The sequence below is a fragment of the Excalfactoria chinensis genome, chromosome 2 (assembly GCF_039878825.1).
Source record: "Excalfactoria chinensis isolate bCotChi1 chromosome 2, bCotChi1.hap2, whole genome shotgun sequence".
Taxonomy (NCBI): domain Eukaryota; kingdom Metazoa; phylum Chordata; class Aves; order Galliformes; family Phasianidae; genus Excalfactoria; species Excalfactoria chinensis.
In genome coordinates, this window is record NC_092826.1 from 50,022,345 (window position 1) to 50,039,830 (window position 17,486).

At 39.8% G+C, this 17,486-nt stretch overlaps 1 protein-coding gene across 2 annotated transcripts in view; it reads right to left on the reverse strand.

Annotated features, from left to right (window-relative positions):
- SPIRE1 (spire type actin nucleation factor 1) overlaps positions 1 to 17,486 on the reverse strand; it is a 121,399-nt gene that overhangs the window by 24,558 nt on the left and 79,355 nt on the right. For both annotated transcript variants that reach the window (XM_072327334.1, XM_072327333.1), the window contains exons 5-8: positions 10,807 to 10,890; positions 9,964 to 10,128; positions 3,228 to 3,314; positions 2,724 to 2,853 (exon numbers count right to left, since the gene is read on the reverse strand). In XM_072327334.1, the coding sequence (XP_072183435.1) occupies positions 2,724 to 2,853; positions 3,228 to 3,314; positions 9,964 to 10,128; positions 10,807 to 10,890 (466 nt within the window). The remainder of the gene's footprint in view (positions 1 to 2,723; positions 2,854 to 3,227; positions 3,315 to 9,963; positions 10,129 to 10,806; positions 10,891 to 17,486) is intronic.

A 17,486-nucleotide genomic window follows, 5' to 3' on the forward strand; every position in this document is an offset into this window, starting at 1 on the left:
TTAAAACATGTTGAAAAAAAGGTTGTGCTGGGACAACCTTTGCTCACGAGTGTAAATTTAGGCAGGGAACACAGTAGGTGGCTGATACTGAGACGAACTTAGGAGTCAGGGCATTTTTCCTGTAGTTCATCACCAAGACAATGTCAGCCACAGACAGCAGTCACAGAAAAAGCATCTAATTTGCTGTCCAAAGGTAACATAAAGGCAAATACATGTTAAAGCATATGGGTTTTATCACCTAATGCTGAGTCATAACTGAAGGCCAATGAAATGTGTGTGAAATAAAAGTTTTTTTCCAAGCTCCATGAGCACAACTTGCTGAAGTCATAAATCCAAGCTTTCCATTCAAAGGGCACATGCCTCAAAACTACACTTGTCTTGATAGTTTACTCTGATAATGCGTTAATGCCATTCAAAAACTTACTCAGATTCCTCTCCCCATTGTCTCCCTTTGTGACTGCAGTTACCAGGATTAAATTATCATTCCCAAAGAAGTTTTAGTACCAGCTGCAGCCCACATGCATGACTTGGAGGCTGGCACTTTGTTCTCTCTGCTCAGTGGCAGTTCACGATGGAGATCTTACCTGTGTTGTGCAGAGCAAGGGAGCAAAGCCTGTGGCTGCTGGGAATCATATGTTATAAGTCCACTGATACTGCAGAGGAGGAACTGCAGAGTATGGCCCTCTTCCCCCAGTACCAGTGTGAGTATGTGCTTGACTGCTATAAAGTGAACAGCAAATAACTCTGGGTAATGTGGAACGTACCATATACTCCTGTATATTTCACTCTAATGCTCCATTTCTGTCTTTTTAATATCAACAAACATTTCTGTCCAGATGGTGTAAGTGTCCTAAATTGTGTTTCTACTTAGATTTGTAATCCTTAAATCTTTTTGCCTCACATTTCACTACACTAAATTACATTTAACCGCCACCCAAACTGTGTGGCAGATCTATTTGTAACGTAAGGAAGGTCACTAGCACTATTTCATCCTCAATTCTGCAGGAATGTATTTTATTCTAAGAAGATCTTTGGGCAAAACAATAATTTCAATGTGACAAAACCCCAAACCTCACGTTTCAACAAAATAACGATTATTTTCAAGTTCCTTCTTCTTTTTTTCTTTCCTATGCCAACAGCATATTAAGCATTTATGATTCCATATTAAAATAATAAAATCTTCAAAACTATGTCTGGAAAGTAAAATCCACATGCATCCCCTTTTACATCTCCAGTAACATGACATTTAATCTAAACAATTCATTAGACTGAAGGGATATTACCACAGTCCCAAAACATAAAGAATTCCTTCTTTTGTAACAGGAGAAGAATTGGTGGAAGACAGATATTCCTCATTGGAAGACATATTCTGAAATCAACTCAGTAGTCCCAACCAGGAATATCCTAAAATCCATGACTGCTTTACGAACTGTTCACTAAATGGGTTTGGTGTAATTTATATCTGGTAGAAAATTGCAGAGTATAAATAAATAGATCAGGGCATGGAGAACATGTAAAATACTGAAGTTAAATGTTGAAAAGGAAAGCAAAGAATCATTTCACAGTTTTACAAGCTTCGTGCATTTGGAAAAATGTCTATAGCTATTAGAAACATTGGTTGACATAGCAGGCATTAATTGAATACAAAGCATAAGCTAGAGGGCCCAATGAAACGACATTCAAAACATCATGCATTTAAGATTGCACCCAAGCATTCACCAAACTATCAAGCACTTCAAAGAACAATGCAACAAAATGACTAATGGAACTATTTTTCTTCAGAGACACTGGGTCGTCGCAATCCACTTAAATCTAAATCAGTGCCTTTAAGCACATGTGGCAGGCACAAATATTCCGTGTATGTGGATTATTTCATGCTTTTTCAATCATTAGATGTCACTTTCGCTCTTCAAAAATCCAGCTAGCTCAGTTTTACTAATGCAGTTCAATACTGAGCTTTTAAAGTAAAGTATGCCACAATGTAAGGCTGCATTTGTCATGCTATTGTCAATGTCAGAACCATTGAACTAGTGCAAATGGATGGTTGTTGGAAAGTGTAGTATTTGTATTTTATAGTAGGGTGTTGAATGCACATGGCAGAAATGAGCTGCTTTGCAGAACAAGTCTTAATTGTTTGTCCACTGAAAATACGCAAGCACATGCTCTGTGACTTATAAAATGAAATATTTAGATTTAAAATAGAAGCATTGCTTTCAGCACAGAAATAAAAGCAGATTTTAGAATAGTAGAAGGAAATCAATGCTTTCAGCAAACAAAAGAAAAGCAGATTTTCAACTAGAGTGAGGAAATTGATGATGCTAATAACAGGAAAGAAAGAGAAGAAAATTAATTAAAAACAGACATGTAAAGAACACTTAAAGATATGTAGGGAATATTGCACCAGGGAGAACCAACATCCATTCCAGTTTGATGAAATCTAATACACACTCTCATATCCAACAAGCAATATAATGGTATTCCATTTATCTTACATTAAAAACACAGTAGGATCAAGCTGAACCATACAGTACCCTATTTTCAAACATAATCTAGTATAAAGACTATAGAGCCCTAGAAAAGCCTTCTGGTTCTTTATTCTGAAAGGACAAGAGTTATTTTTATCTTCAGTGACATCCACACAGATATTGCTACACAGATATCGGTGCTTCTTATGTGGAATGTTTTCTGTGAAGGTTGCTGGTAAAAACTAGCAGTGTGCTTACCCAGCCTGCTCCGCCTTATCTCATCTGGTGAGACTGGACGCAGCTTCCTCTCAGCCTTGATTTCCTCCAGTATCCTCTCGTGAAGGCTACGTGGCCGTGGTGGAGTTGGTTTCAGTTTTCTTGCAGAAGCCTTGGGAAATAAAGACAATTCTATTTACATAAAACAGTGCTTCCTCGAAAGTATATGTCAGAATTTTTTATTTATTTTTTAAACAACAACAACAACAGGCATTTTATTTTATGTGTACGCTTTGGAAAAACCCACAGAAACTGGAAACACAACTGTATTTTTTCCTGACTCAGAGATAAAGGGCTGCTGACAGGAGCAGCTGCTGGTTGGTGCAAGGTTATCACACGCTGCTCTTCAAGAAACCACGTTCTACATCCACAATTCAGTAATTCTGAAAGCCCAAGTCAGAAACTATATTTAACGTATTCCCTGGATACAGACATTCTTTACAAAGCCACAATTTTGTTAGGAAAGAAGAACGCTGGTTTACATACAGGATTTAATGGAGGTCGCGATCGAATGAAATCCAGGATTATTTCATGGGCGCTCTTTTTTAATCGAGGTGGAATGTCACCATTGACCTGGAAAGGAGAAAGTGAAAAAAGATGTATTTTCATGTCCCACATTCGTATTTCTGCAGATGATGAGACCAGCTGAAACCTCAGGACATCCCTGACTGAGCCTACAGTGTTCTGACACCTGCACCAGACATAAAAGCCCCCCAGTTTTAACAGTACAAAAATCCATACGCAGAACAGAGGTGAGAAAAGTCTTACTAGATCACAGCTTTTCAGCTTTGTAGATAGCTGTAGCTATGGAATAACTACAGTTGCAGCAGCATCAGTGAGCAATACTTAGACTGCAATCACAGCTGTAGGAGAATGCAGACAAAGCTTGTGTATCATTTGGAGGAAAAGGCACCAACTTTTTTTAGCATTTGAGCCATGGCTCTCTGACATCTACTGCACAGTCTCTAATCAGTTCTTAGATTCTGATGCTCTTCAAGAGGATTTCTTGGTCTTCTTATCATCTCCCAAGCTCTACTATGAAGACAAAGCCTTTGCACCTGAGTGCAAAGTGTTGCACTTGGATCACGACAGTCCTAATACGCATACAGAATGAAAGAAGAACTCATGGAGAGCAGCCCTGCAGAGTCTGATAGTGACAGGACATGTGGGAATGGCTTTAAACTAAAAAAAGAGGAAGAAATTCTTTACTCAGAGGGCAGTGAGGCGCCCTCTTAACAGAAGCTGTGGTGTCCCATCCCTGGAGGTGCTCAAGGCCAGGTTGGATGGGGCCCTGGGCAGCTGGGCAGCAGCTGTGATGAAGTCAGGGGGCTAGGGATAGCTGGGCTTTAAGGTCCCTTCTGACAAAAGTGATCGTATGATTTGCTTTTAGCAATGTTTGAAAAATTAGCTCCCTTTGTTTTTTGTGTTCACCAAATTTCTCCGCTGTTCTGGACATAAGAAGTTGTCCTGGTGTGGATATCCCAGCAGGAGAGAGATCCTCTGGGCATGTTTCACGTCTGCCTCTCCATATGCACATTAAAATATTAGTCAAGAGTAAAGCAGAGTTTGCCAATATGTCTACAAAGTAAATTAACTAGAATGTTATAGCACTGAAGTACAGATAAGAGACCAGATGTGTGGGAAGTGTTCTCATTCATTTATATTTTTCTGAAGAGACACATTTCTTCCTCACATACCTCATTTAGGAGGTAAGACCACATATAGCTCATCACAGGAGACAGCCATTCACTACACATACATATATATAGCTTATATATTCCCCCTGTACTCAGTGCTGGTGAGGCCGCATCTCAAGTACTGTGTCCAGTTTTGGGTCTCTCACTGCAAGAAAGACATTGAGGCCCTGGAGTGTGTTCAAAGAAGGGCAGCAAAGCTGGTGAGGGGTCTGGAGCACAGGCCTTATCCCCACAAGTGGCTGAGGGAGTTGGGAATGTTCAGCCTGGAGAAGAGGAGGCTCAGGGGAGACCTCATTGCTCTCTATAACTTCCTGAAGGGAGGATGTAGTGAGCTGGGGGTCGGCCTCTTGTGTCATTAGTGATAGAACTAGAGGGAATGGCTTCAAGCTATGGCAGGGGAGATTCAGGCTGGACATTAGGAAATATCACTTCTCAGAAAGGGTGGTCAGGCACTGGAATGGACTGCCCAGGGAGGTGGTGGAGTCACCAACCCTGGGGGTATACAAGGAACAATTGGATGTTGTGTTGAGGGACATGGTTTAGTGGGAGCTATTGGTAATAGGTGAACGGTTGGACTGGATGATCTTGTAGGTCTTTTCCAACCTTGGTGAATTCACCTACCTTCTGAAGAAGGTATAAACTGTAAGCTGGAAATAATGGTATGGATTTGCTTAAAAAAGTTCATTTGTCAGGTTCAGCCTTTATATAGCATTGTGTCCAAGCATCCTACCAGGGATGAAAAAACATCCCATGCCACACCTATTTCTGGCACTTTCCATTACTATACAGCACCTGACTAACAGTCTCGCTCTTCTGTTTGACAGAAATTCCTATAATACTATATTCCTTAGACTAAATGTCCCAAATTTCAACACTTTTTCATTTTTTTTTAGATGAGCCAGATGGTTTGACTTTCTTTAGGAGAGATAAAACGCATGTAAAGACACAGCTCTGTGTTGTCAAATCATGTTTGCTAACCAGAATAAAAGATGCAGTCAGAAAAATGAATTTAAATTCCCACATGGTCATCAGAGTGAACCCTAACTAAACCTCACCAAGGCCACACAGCTTCCACACCGGATCTGCTGACCCAAAACATGCCTCTGTGTCACTGAGGAAGTGGCAGCCTCCCATTGAAGAAGATTCATCCTCTCCCTGACAAGGAATTGGATGCAGAGTCCCTCTGCATCATTTCAATGCTTTCTTGGTCACCCTTTCTGGAGGTATCCTACCCCAGACACGGTCCAATGCTCCCCCTCTCACACTATAAGCTTCCTTAGTGGGAACTTCATACTGTGCCACAGAAAACCAAGCTGCTAAACCATGCAACATGTCATCTTGCTAGAAACTGTACAGTGAAATTGAAGTGAAAAAGATTTATATTAAGCGGCAATTAGACATTTTATGATAAGGAGAACCTTAATTCAAGTGATGTGATTGATTTCCTCTGTTTAAAGACTGAGCCACTCTTCAAGGCCAGCAGATTCTTAATGAAATGCTAAATCTCTCATCCCCAGGTTACTGTTCATCAGATGTCAAAGTTGATAGCTTAAGTTGAGAGTTATTACCACCAGAACAGTCATTTTGTATGCTGATAATCTCACTTCCAGCCTTGGGGAACAACTCTCCACACATCACACTAGGAAATAAATAATACATGGCTCTGAGCCTTTCACCTCAGGGCACTCTGCACTGACTTAACACCATCAGAGTGCAATTAGTAGTAGTATTCCCATTCGATTGGAAAAGGAGAAAAATAACTTTTGCTTAAATGATTTTCACAGGGCACAGAGGAAGCTGGCAGCAAAGCAAGTGGATGTTTACTGGTTGCGTGAGCCAACCACCCGGGAACAGGAGCACCAAGGGCAGAATCCTCCTTTTCCTCCTCTGCTCCTGAAAAGATGCTGATGGGAAAGACACTGAAGGGAAGCTTTTATCTTCTCTGTCCATGTTAGATCTATCTCTTCACTCAAACTAACTCTTGCTGTAACGAGCAATTTAACATGCCTCTTTTAGTTTTAGTGAATTAATTAAAATTCATGGCCTAGTTAAAGTCTAATCAGAGCTACATTGCACAGATATAGAATAGATGCAAAATTATCTTTTAGTCAGATACCAGCAGCCCCAATTGCAATCTACTATCTAAATAAATACCTCAAAATGCTCACTGCTGCACTTCGGACACCTCCTAAACTTCTGCAGAAACGTGTGACAAAGGCAGAGAACGAAAAAGGGATGGTTCCTTGCTTAGAGCACCTGAACACCATTCACTAAAGACAATCCTGACAACAGAATAACAGCCTCTGTAATGCCCAACTGGACAAACTGGTTGGCGTTGTTCTTAGTGATGTCCCCTTCACATCCCTCATGCCCACTCGAAATGTCTCAGATTTCATTTATAACTGTTACTGAAGTTAATTTAAACACTGTGAGATTCTAAATACTATAATGAAATAAATAATTTTTCTTGTTGTTGAAACTACCTGAACAACCATGCCAGAGGATTCCCAGATTAGACATCTAAATGATTGGCTATTTTTGACAGCAATCACTTCAATCTACAAGCCTAAGTTCATCTTCTGTAGCATAGTCAATCTAATATTACTTTATCAAAGGTATTTATGGAGAGATCTAATACTGAGATACGAGCACCATAATTTAAGATGAATTTAATTATTAAGCAATAATAATATGTTTGGGTACCATATAGAAGGTACCTCAGAGCCACGCACTGAGAAACTAATGCAAGAGCTGCCTCCTGCTCAGAAAATAGAATGGGCAGTGCACATGGGGGGAGGTGGGCAGGAAGGAGAACTCACTGTGAATGGAGGAGAGATTAAAAGCTGTAGATTTACACATACGCATTTAAAAAAATACTAATGAAATTTGTCAGAGTAATTTTAGATTTCCCAATATCTAAGACTCTGCCAATTGTTCGGCAGTTTTAACTTGCTGTCAGTGAGAGCTCTGGGGGAGAAAAAAAATCTATTAAAGCTGCTCAGGTAAATATGCAAAGATTACAAAATGCTGGGATGAAAGTAATCTTGTTCCTATGACAACCACAGAAACAATGACTCATGCATCAGAACAACAGAGAGATGATGAATTTGAAATTATTTTCGTGTGTACTGAAACAGAAATGTAGACGTCAGTGAAATTATTGAAACCAATTATTTGCAGAAAGTCCAGCATTTGATGCTTTACATCTTCAAGACATTTTGAATAAGTATCACAGATGACTCGTGAGAAACAACAGCTTCGGTTATTGGTATCTGTTAACATTGCTGACAATCTGAAACATCAAAATAGTTCCTAAATATTGCACCTTACAGGAATTTCCTGAGTACTGAGCAGCCAGGGACAGATCATGCTACTCTTTAACACAGCCTTATGTTCATAAGGAGCAAAGAATTTATGACATATTTTATTTACTGTTACTGTTATCATTAGCAGCATGCATGTTCACAAGCTAAAGGAGTTCACAATTCTAAAAATAGTACCCAAAAGTGAAAATTAAAAGATGTTCTTAATAAAAATTTTGCCAAACCTCTGTTTTGACAGATAGAAAGAAACACAATCCATCCTTCCCAGGCTGCTTTAAAATTCAGATTTAGGGTTCTTGTCATTTTTTCCTTTTTTTTTCAAGAAGCATGACAGCCTCCTCCGATGGGAATATATATAATTAGCTCTAACCCATAGCAGTCAGCTAAGAGATGCTGTATTTATGACATCTAACCAAAATTGTAATTCCGTACAAATCCTTCAGGCTCCGCACATTTCATATCAAACTGTATTATTATTGAGCATGTTTTGCACATTCTGCAAGCAGACCCTGCAGCAGAATCCAGATTACAGGTCGGACAGCTTATAATAAGAAAAAAGCTGTTTTTCTAATGGCAAGTCACTAGCAGTTGCTAGACTAAGGCAGCAATTGCTTCAGAGACAGCACCACAGGTACTGTACCTGCAGCTGATTGGAATCTCAATTCATGTTTATGCCCAAAGGTCAATTTGAATCCATCTTGTAGGCCAGACAGAAGGACAAAAATAGATGCTTGCAGGGATTTCATAGACAGTGAGAGCCTGGATAACAGGGGAGCAGCTGTGCCTCCAAAACCTACTAGATAATGAAGGAAATCTCCTCAGAAGAGACAGGATCCTGCTGAACACATGAACTAAAGCCCAGCATGCCAAAAGCAAGAACAGATGACCCAGGGGTTCCCATTCAAACACAGCTACTATCCTGATTGCATACAGTAATCAAGGAGCTGAGGAGACTGTTCTTTTGCAGCGGGCAGTATGAGCAGATAGCATTATTTTCTGAACTGTTAGTGTAAAGATAGATAGACATCATTCCTGGGTGTGTATTTTAACCTAATGACTTAACAGAAAATTGCTACAGACAAAAACCTGATAGTCTAAATTCAGACCTTGATTAGAAAAACACTTTCACCTCATACAATAAAAGGCACTTACATTTTAACAGGATTCATTGACTTGTTCTCCATGGTATAGTTCCAACCTTTTCCTCCTTTATTTTTTTCTCTAGGGATCTTTAATAGAACTACATGCATGCTGCTTCTTTCATCTCTGAATTTTTCTACTGTAAACATGTCTTTCTCACTAGCAAAAGTTTTGTCTTTTTTTTTTTCAGGAATGCAAATATAGTTGAATACTGGATATTCTAACAATGTGTTTCCTCTCTAACTAATAACATGCGTAGATAATAAGTGCAGGGTATGAATATTGATATTTGCCAAATATATGCCATTGGCAAAAGGGTTTAAAATGTTCTAGTAAGGATAAAGATCCCTTTAGATAACTTGCTGCTTTATCAGGAAGAACACCTTAATGTTGAAAACAATAGAAACCAAAAGAACTGAGAGATGCCAGTGCCAGTAGACATCAAATGTGTCCTGATGAAAATAGTTCCTCGGGTCAATCTTACATGTATGTTTTTGAGTATCTAGGAGGGGGCTCATCAACCCTCTCTAATTTGCTCAAGCATTGTTGTTTGTTTTTTTTTTCAGGTAGGATACGCTGTAAGTAATTGAGCTGTACTTCTACAAATTGAAAACTTAAAATGCTTTACAGAAAGCACTCCTTGAAAATTATTAGCAGATCATAGCAATCAAAGTTTTCAAACACTGTATGTTTTCCTTTTCCATTACAGTATCTATCACTCGTGTAACAACAGGAGAGCACTTTATATTCTGGAATGCCACACTTGTAATGCGTAAATAATGTTGCATCTCAACATAAATGTTCTCCCCAGTAGAAGCCTAAAACAATACCTCAGTAGAAAATGTGACAGCACTGTTGATATGACTCTTACAGTTATCATAAAACCAACAGAAATCGTTTGTTGAAGCATATGGTAAGAATGTCGTTCAAATTTTTAAATCAATATACTGCAGGGATTCCAGATGCCATGATCAATACCATCTATGTGAAGAAATGAAAAATAAAGTAAAAAATAAAATAACATTTCAGAGTTGGCAAATTTTAGTAATGCTCGTGACTCACCATGACCTTTCTCAAGGTGTATCGTTTGGATCTAATATCGTCCATCAGCATCTCATACGGTGTGAGCTGATACTCTATGGGGAGTGGGTTGTATTGACGCTCTTGGACTTTCTTGAGTTTGACTCCGTTTCGTAAATCCCGCATCACTTGTACCCAAAAACGAGCCTGAAGAGAAAAGAGAGCAACATTTTATTTAGTACTTGCATACCAACCCAGATTGTTGCTCATTCTCCTTTCAGGACACCACCAAATATATACAACTGTATCACTCTAACACATCAACCAAACTCCATTTTGTTTGTTCTTGTCTTATATAACCCTATTTTTTACCCTCATGAGCATTATGAGAACTTTTTTTGCAACTCAGTTTCACCTCAAGTGATACTTATCATTGAAGTAATACAGAAAAAGGATTCCAAAGTTCTCCAGCATGTATCCAAACTGTCATTTCAAATACACGTGCACATCAGAAAGGTTTCTAGACATACAATTAGTGTTATGTGAACCATAATAGTGACAGAATCCTAAATTTTGTTTCCCTTAGGCCTTCAATATTTCTGAAAAATGGAAATTGCGGAACAGACTCCAAATACTGAGGTCTAATGAATAACACGCTCTGTACCCAATTTTCTTTTGCTCTGCTTGCCACATGCATTTCCCTCTTATTTTTGAGCAGTGGCAATGGGTGGAGAGGAAGAATAGGTGGTGGACAGGAGACTGAAATTGAGGACTCTTGATTTCAATCAACATTGATTGTAATATAAAACAAACAATTTTAGGTAAGCATTGTAAAGATCTATAAATTACTGATGATGCCACATCAGTATTCAGTTGCTGTCTTACCCAGTCAGCATTCTTTAATTCATCAAGATCCGTGCTGGATTCATCACTTGCCTCTTTATCCATTTCTTGAATCTTCTTCAGATTCTGCCAATGAAAATCAGTCAATAAACTGAACTGTAGCAATACTTTAAAGCCATGCACAGAAAAAAAATAAAAACAAACAAACAAAAAAATACTAGCAAGTTTGTTAAACTTACAGAAAAGAGAACAATTCCTAACAAAAGTGCTGTTACTTGCCAAATGCAAGACAGCTCATTTGTGCAGAATGAGAAATTCCCAGGAAACCGGTTGCAAGGGGAAATAAACGATGTGAAATCCTTTAAACAGAATAGTGACAGTCTTGTATTTATAGAGAAATTAAATAGCCTGTATAGAACAATTACATGGTTTTATTACTCAGAATCCAAAATCTGTGAGTAAGGAAGGGGAACAGATCTTTTATAAGAAAAAATTACTATTTGTGAACATGATTAAATGATGCAAATATGGAAAAGAATGTTTGCAAATGGGAAAAACAAATATTTTACATTAACAAAAGTTGCAGTGAACAAATAGGCAAGCTCGCATACAGGCAAATGCAAGCAACAGATTTAAATTTTTGGTCTGAGTGACTTTAGGGAATCACAGAATCCCCAAGGTTGGAAAAGACCTACAAGATCATCCAGTCCAACCATCCACCCATCACCAATAGTTCTCACTAAAACATGACCCTCAACACAACATACAAATGTTCCTTGAATACCTCCAGGGTCGGTGACTCCACCAGCTCCCTGGGCAGCCCATTCCACTGCCTGACCACTCTGTCAGAGAAGTAGTATTTCCTCACATCCAACCTGAACCTCCCTTGGTGCAGCTTGAAGCCATTCCATCTGGTCCTATCACCAGTTACACGAGAAGAGGCCGACCCCCAGCTCACTACAACCTCCCTTCAGGTAAAGAGCAATAAAATCTCCCCTGTGCCTCCTCTTCTCCAGACTGGCCTCAATGTCTTTCTTGCAGCGAGGGGCCCAAAACTGGACACAGTACTTGAAGTGCAACCTCACCAGCGCTGAGTACAGGGGGACAATCACTTCTCTGCTCCTGCTGGCAACGCTGTTTCTGATGCAAGCCAGGATGCCACTGGCCTTCTTGGCCACCTGGCACACTGCTGGCTCACGTTCAGCTGAGCATCAATCAATACCCTCAAATCCATTTCCTCTACACAGGCCACTCTGCCCCAAGCCTGTAGTGCTGCCTGGGGTTGTTGTGGCCAAAGTGCGGGACCCAGCATTTGGTCCTGTTGAACCTCATCCCATTGGCTTCAGCCCAGCTATTCAGCCAGTCCAGATCGCTCTGGACTATGGGAGACAGTGTCAAAGGCTTTGCTGAAGTCTGGGTAGACTACATCAACAGCCTTTCCCTCATCCACCAGATGGGTCAGTAGATCATAGGAGATCAGTTTGGTCAAGCAGGACCTGTCCTTAGTGAATCCATACTGACTGGGCCTGATCCCCCCATTGTCCTGCACATGCCGTGTGATCTCCCTCAAGACAATCTGCTCCATAACCTTCCCTGGCACCGAGGTCAGGCTAACAGGCCTGTAGTTTGCCGGACCCTCCTTACATCCTTTCTTGTAAATGGGAGTCACACTGGCAAGCCTCCAGTCTTCTGGGACCTCACCAGTCAACAAGGAGCGCAGACTGATGATAGAAAGTGGCTTGGCTATCACCTCCACCAGTTCCCTCATCACTCTCGGATGGATCTCATCCGGCCCCATGGACTTGTGGCAGTCCAGCTGGAGCAGTAGGTCTCCGTTTCCTCCTGAATTGTCAGGGGTTTTGTCTGCTCCCCAGCAAGACTACCAGGTCAGAGAGCAGAGTACCCTGGGGATAACTGGTCTGATCTTTAAAGACAGATGCAAAGGAGGCATTCAGAACCTCTGCCTTTTCCTTACCCTCAGTAGTCACATTCCCAGCCTCATCCAGTAGAGACTGGAGGCTCTCCTAAGTCCTCCTCTAACTGTTGATGTATTTGTAAAAGAGTTTCTTGTTACCTTTTACCTTAGTGGCCAGGTTGACTTCAAGCTGGACTTTTGCCTTTCTGATTTTCTCTCTACACATCTTAACAACTTCTCTGTACTCTTTCTGAGTTGCCTGTCCCTTCTTCATAGAAATGATTCTATTCACAAATAATTGCATACTCAAAATGTTATTTTCTATTTCACTTCTCTATTGAAATTTTCTGGAATCAGCGCTACAAACAAATTTTTAATACTCCTTTCCTTTCCACTTTAACAGGACATTTTCCAGAGAATCCTTACTGATGTTTAATTTGATCTGTTTTCTTGTTACTTATGTATTAAAATTGATAGTAAAATCTTCCGCTAACAAATTCATTATTGTATAAGACTAAACCCATAGCCTAGGGATCTGATGTATGTATCTATATGGTAAAAACTCACGCTGTTGAGCACTCAAGCTCTTCATTTAATGGACCTGAACAATGAGCCTCAATTCAGCCTTTCAGCTTCCTGGAAAGCTTAACAATAAGCATAAATTGTAAAACGTCTTTTCCTAGAAGTAGTTCCTAAACTGTATTCATTTCTAGGGAAGAAATGCAAGTGCTGGAAGAGGGCTTAACCTGCACACGTACCAAGTATCTACCACAGCAGATGACAGAGACATGTGAGTGAGTCAGCCACCACAGAGGTTTTGGAAAGACAGCAGATGGATTATCTGTTGTCTTATTTAAGCAAATAACACACTTGTTTTCACATCAAATAAGAAATACTACCCCTGTCCTATAAAAAACATAATGTACAAGAAGACTCTCAGAAAACCCATAAATCACCAATGCTACAGAAGTAAGTTATCACCACACACTCCAGGCATCTTTTGGCGTGACTTGCAGCATTGCCACAGAATGCCCAGCTGGGAAGGAGTGTCTGCATGAAATCTTTGTGTTGGCTCTGCTGAAGTGCACAGAATTCAGTCTAACATTTACAGGCCATAACCCTTTTCCATAGCAAAAAACAACAACAAAAAAGGTAAGTCCTGGTAACACAAAAGCTTAATTTATGCATATTCTTCCACCCAGCATTTCTTCTTTTCCATGTTATTTCCAAAGCTGAAGTAATAACTTTGAGGACAGCGGTATCTGTGAACTGTAATTTACTTGCTTTCTTCTGAATGGCTAATATTTACTAATAAAAAACATAAAGTCATTTGAATACTTTCTCCTTTTCCTTCATCATAGTAAATAATTATCTTCAGTAAATGAACTCACAGCTGTCAGATTTTTTCCTCCTTTCCATGTACCTGCTGAAAGGTACATATTAATTTTTTAAGATTAACATGTTCCAGATGCTTAACCTTCACTTTGTTCAGCAAGACCTGCAGCAATTACCCACTTCAGCAGCAATGTTCCCTACAATACAATTAACCGGGCAGGTCTGTGCCCACAGGCTGATGCCTTTGACTGACATAAATATTCCGTGAAGCTAAAAAGACTATCTTTCTTTACAGTAACAAATAAGAAGTGGAAAAAAAAACCAAATCCAAAATGTAAACATCTGAAATATCTTCCAAATAAGGCAGCCACTGAATTAGTTTACCTGTAACATAGCTAGAGGGGGAGTTTCTGCTTTAGAAAGCTCAAGTGTAAGTGATGCTAGCTATCAAACACTGAGGAGATGTGAGAGACAAACCCAGTATCCATGCAATAGGTCTCCCAAAAAGCAGTTGTATGACACAGATGAGCTGGCATAAGCACAGGCTACTGCCCAGGCTAGAATTCTGCTCCTCCCCATCCAGCTGAGAGGTTCTGGCACTTCTCATGTATGGACACAGACACCCACTCCAGCCAACAGTGAGCTGGTTGGGGTGGAAAACCCACAGGGAGAACAGCTCACTTTGTCATAGGGATAGATCTGTTACCCACAACAGCTCAGACCCCTAATTGCGGCTCATCATTCAGTAATTGGAGAACTGTAAAGTAATTTGCATTGCCATAAAATATAAATAGCTTTGGAAAATCAGGAGAAAAAGAAACAGAGTACTCTGTTCTTGCAGCCAGGATTTATGAAGGTTTCTCTAATTCTTCTTCATCTGTCAGGTGCTGCTTAGGAAGGAATAAAATCACGGTGACAAATGATTACGTTTAAATTTCTAGACAAAATGAAATATTACCATTTCCCTCCAGCACCCCCTGCCAATATCAGTAGGTTTCAGAATAGGCTGCAGCTGTAAATTACAGAAACCAAACATTTACAACACAACAGATCGTTCGTTAAAACTTAGCTGTGGTCTTAAAACGTCTGAGTAACCTCAGCTGCTGTAACCATTAGTTTTTACCCTTGGGACAGTGGATTACGGAAATCTATTGCAGTGTAATAAATACAATAAGCCTAAACGGCTTTCCTTTTTAGAAAGCAAAAACATCTTAAAAGGGTTTTTCTAAACGATCCCAGAACCTCCAACCCATACCACAGATCTGATTCATCTATTACAGCCTGGGCGCACATTCAGGAAGTAAGGGTTAGACGTGTAGGCAGCAAGGGTTTCAACAGCTCTGTTTTTTTTTAAACCATTACAGCATTTGGCCATTTTTTTTTCTTCAACTGCATTTTGTGATAAATTCTAGTAACAAAAATACTGAATTTCTTCAAATGTCTTCCTGCACTATTAAAAGTTGGCAGCTGATTTGCTGTGTCCCACATTTGTCCCCCATGAGGACACACACGCTCCTTTGCCTAGTGACAGATGGGAGCTTATGTAAGGCACTTGTCAGCAAAGCATCAAGGACTTGCTTCCACAAAGTGCTCTAAAACACAACGTTTTATAGAAGATGATATTCTCAGGAACACAGATCTTCATTTTGCCTTTCACCAGCTTTAGAACACAACCGTCTGCAGTTCCCAGAGCATGAATTCTTGTTCATTTGGTCACAGATACAAATGATTCTTACACTGCTATTATGGAAAGCAGTAACGTGCACTTGCACCTTTTGTGTCAATTTAAAAATATACAACATGTCTATGGGGAAAAACTGTTTTTATGTATTCAATTATCCATCCCAATTTAAATTCCAAAGGCTCAGCCAGCAGCATTACTCCACACAGAATCACACAGCGGCTTGCATTGGAAGTGACCTCAAAGTCCACCCAGCCTCACTCTACGCTATGGGCAGGGCTGCCCTTGAGCAGCTCAGCTGCCCAAGGCTCCATCCAACCCAGCCTTGAGCGCCTCCATGGATGGGGCACCACAGCTTCTCCAGCAAACCTCTTTTGCCAATCCACAGCACTCAAAGTAAGGAACTTCTTCCTAACATCCAAACTAAATCTTCCCCCCTGGTCATATCACTCTCTGCTCATGTAAAAAGTCAGTCTCCCTCCTGCTTATAAGCTCCCTTTAACTACAGAAAGGCTACGATGAGGTCTCCCTGGTGCCTTCTCCAGGTTAAGCAAGCCCAGCTCCCTCAGCCTTTCTTTATAAGAAAGGCTCTGTTTATGAAGATGCCCAAACTCCTTTAACTCAGGTGACAGTTGTTGAAGGGAGTTTCATCAGTCTCTGAAAAATTCCCTCATTTTTCATGTTATTTTAAGAGTATCACTGAATATCAGACAAAGTTTCTCATAAACAGTGGTGTGGGTTCCAGAAAGGGCAGGAGTGCTGCTAAACATACTATTAACAAAGAGGGGAACACAAACAAAAGAAACCAACCAAATGTTTGAAACACTGAGTTACAATTCCCACAACACACACACACTACAAAACAAGTAGACTTTTCCCTTATTAAAAAGATTGCAGTGGCTGCTATACTGAGGGATCAAACAAACTGTGATGTGTTTGCAAGCCTGATGACAAAACAGTCACAGAAGGGTAATCACTGCAAGCCTAGGAGTGCAGGCAGATCAAGGTTAAAGCAGAAAGGTTTGTGGATCAGTTTCTCCAGCTGAGCATTCTGATAATCCAAGCAGGTGTATTTAGCAGCTTTCACAGTCATGAGACTATTAGGAGTAACTTGGTTAGTCACTCTATTTCCAAAATATGTTATCCATTACCATTATTTTGGTACCTATTAACTAACTACCTTTATAACAATGTTTTGTACAATAATACACCAGTATAGCCATGTCAAATGGAAAGTAACAATCTACTTTCTTAATTGTTTTCCAGTTGAGTCTTTACATAGCATGAAGCTAGAAGGGGAAAAAAAAGGAACAATTTAATTTCTACTTACGTGTTTTATTATACTTTGCAGATTAACATTTTTCTATATGTAATGTTAAAATATATCCAGACAGACTGAAAGAATTGTGATTGTATATTAGAAAGGATAGAAATCATAGGGAGCACAGTTTAAAAGAACAGTACAGAAATAACAGATTGGAGACTTATCTGTATCCCACTAACAACCTAGTTAATTAAAAGGCATACCGTGTATAATGAAATTATGGACAAGTTTTCAATGAACTCCCCCTGCAATTGGAGATGTGAGCAATTAAAAAAACTATATAAAATGTTAATTAGTTTTGTAGGAATATTAATCTTCATAATTTAGGTTGTGCCTCCATTTCAACAAATTTGGAGATATGCGTCAATTTGGAGGCACGTGGCACATTAAGACATCTGCCTACAAGATGCTTCCTGTAGTAAACTACTGACCACATCTCATGATGCCTTAAAGCACCGGGTATGCTG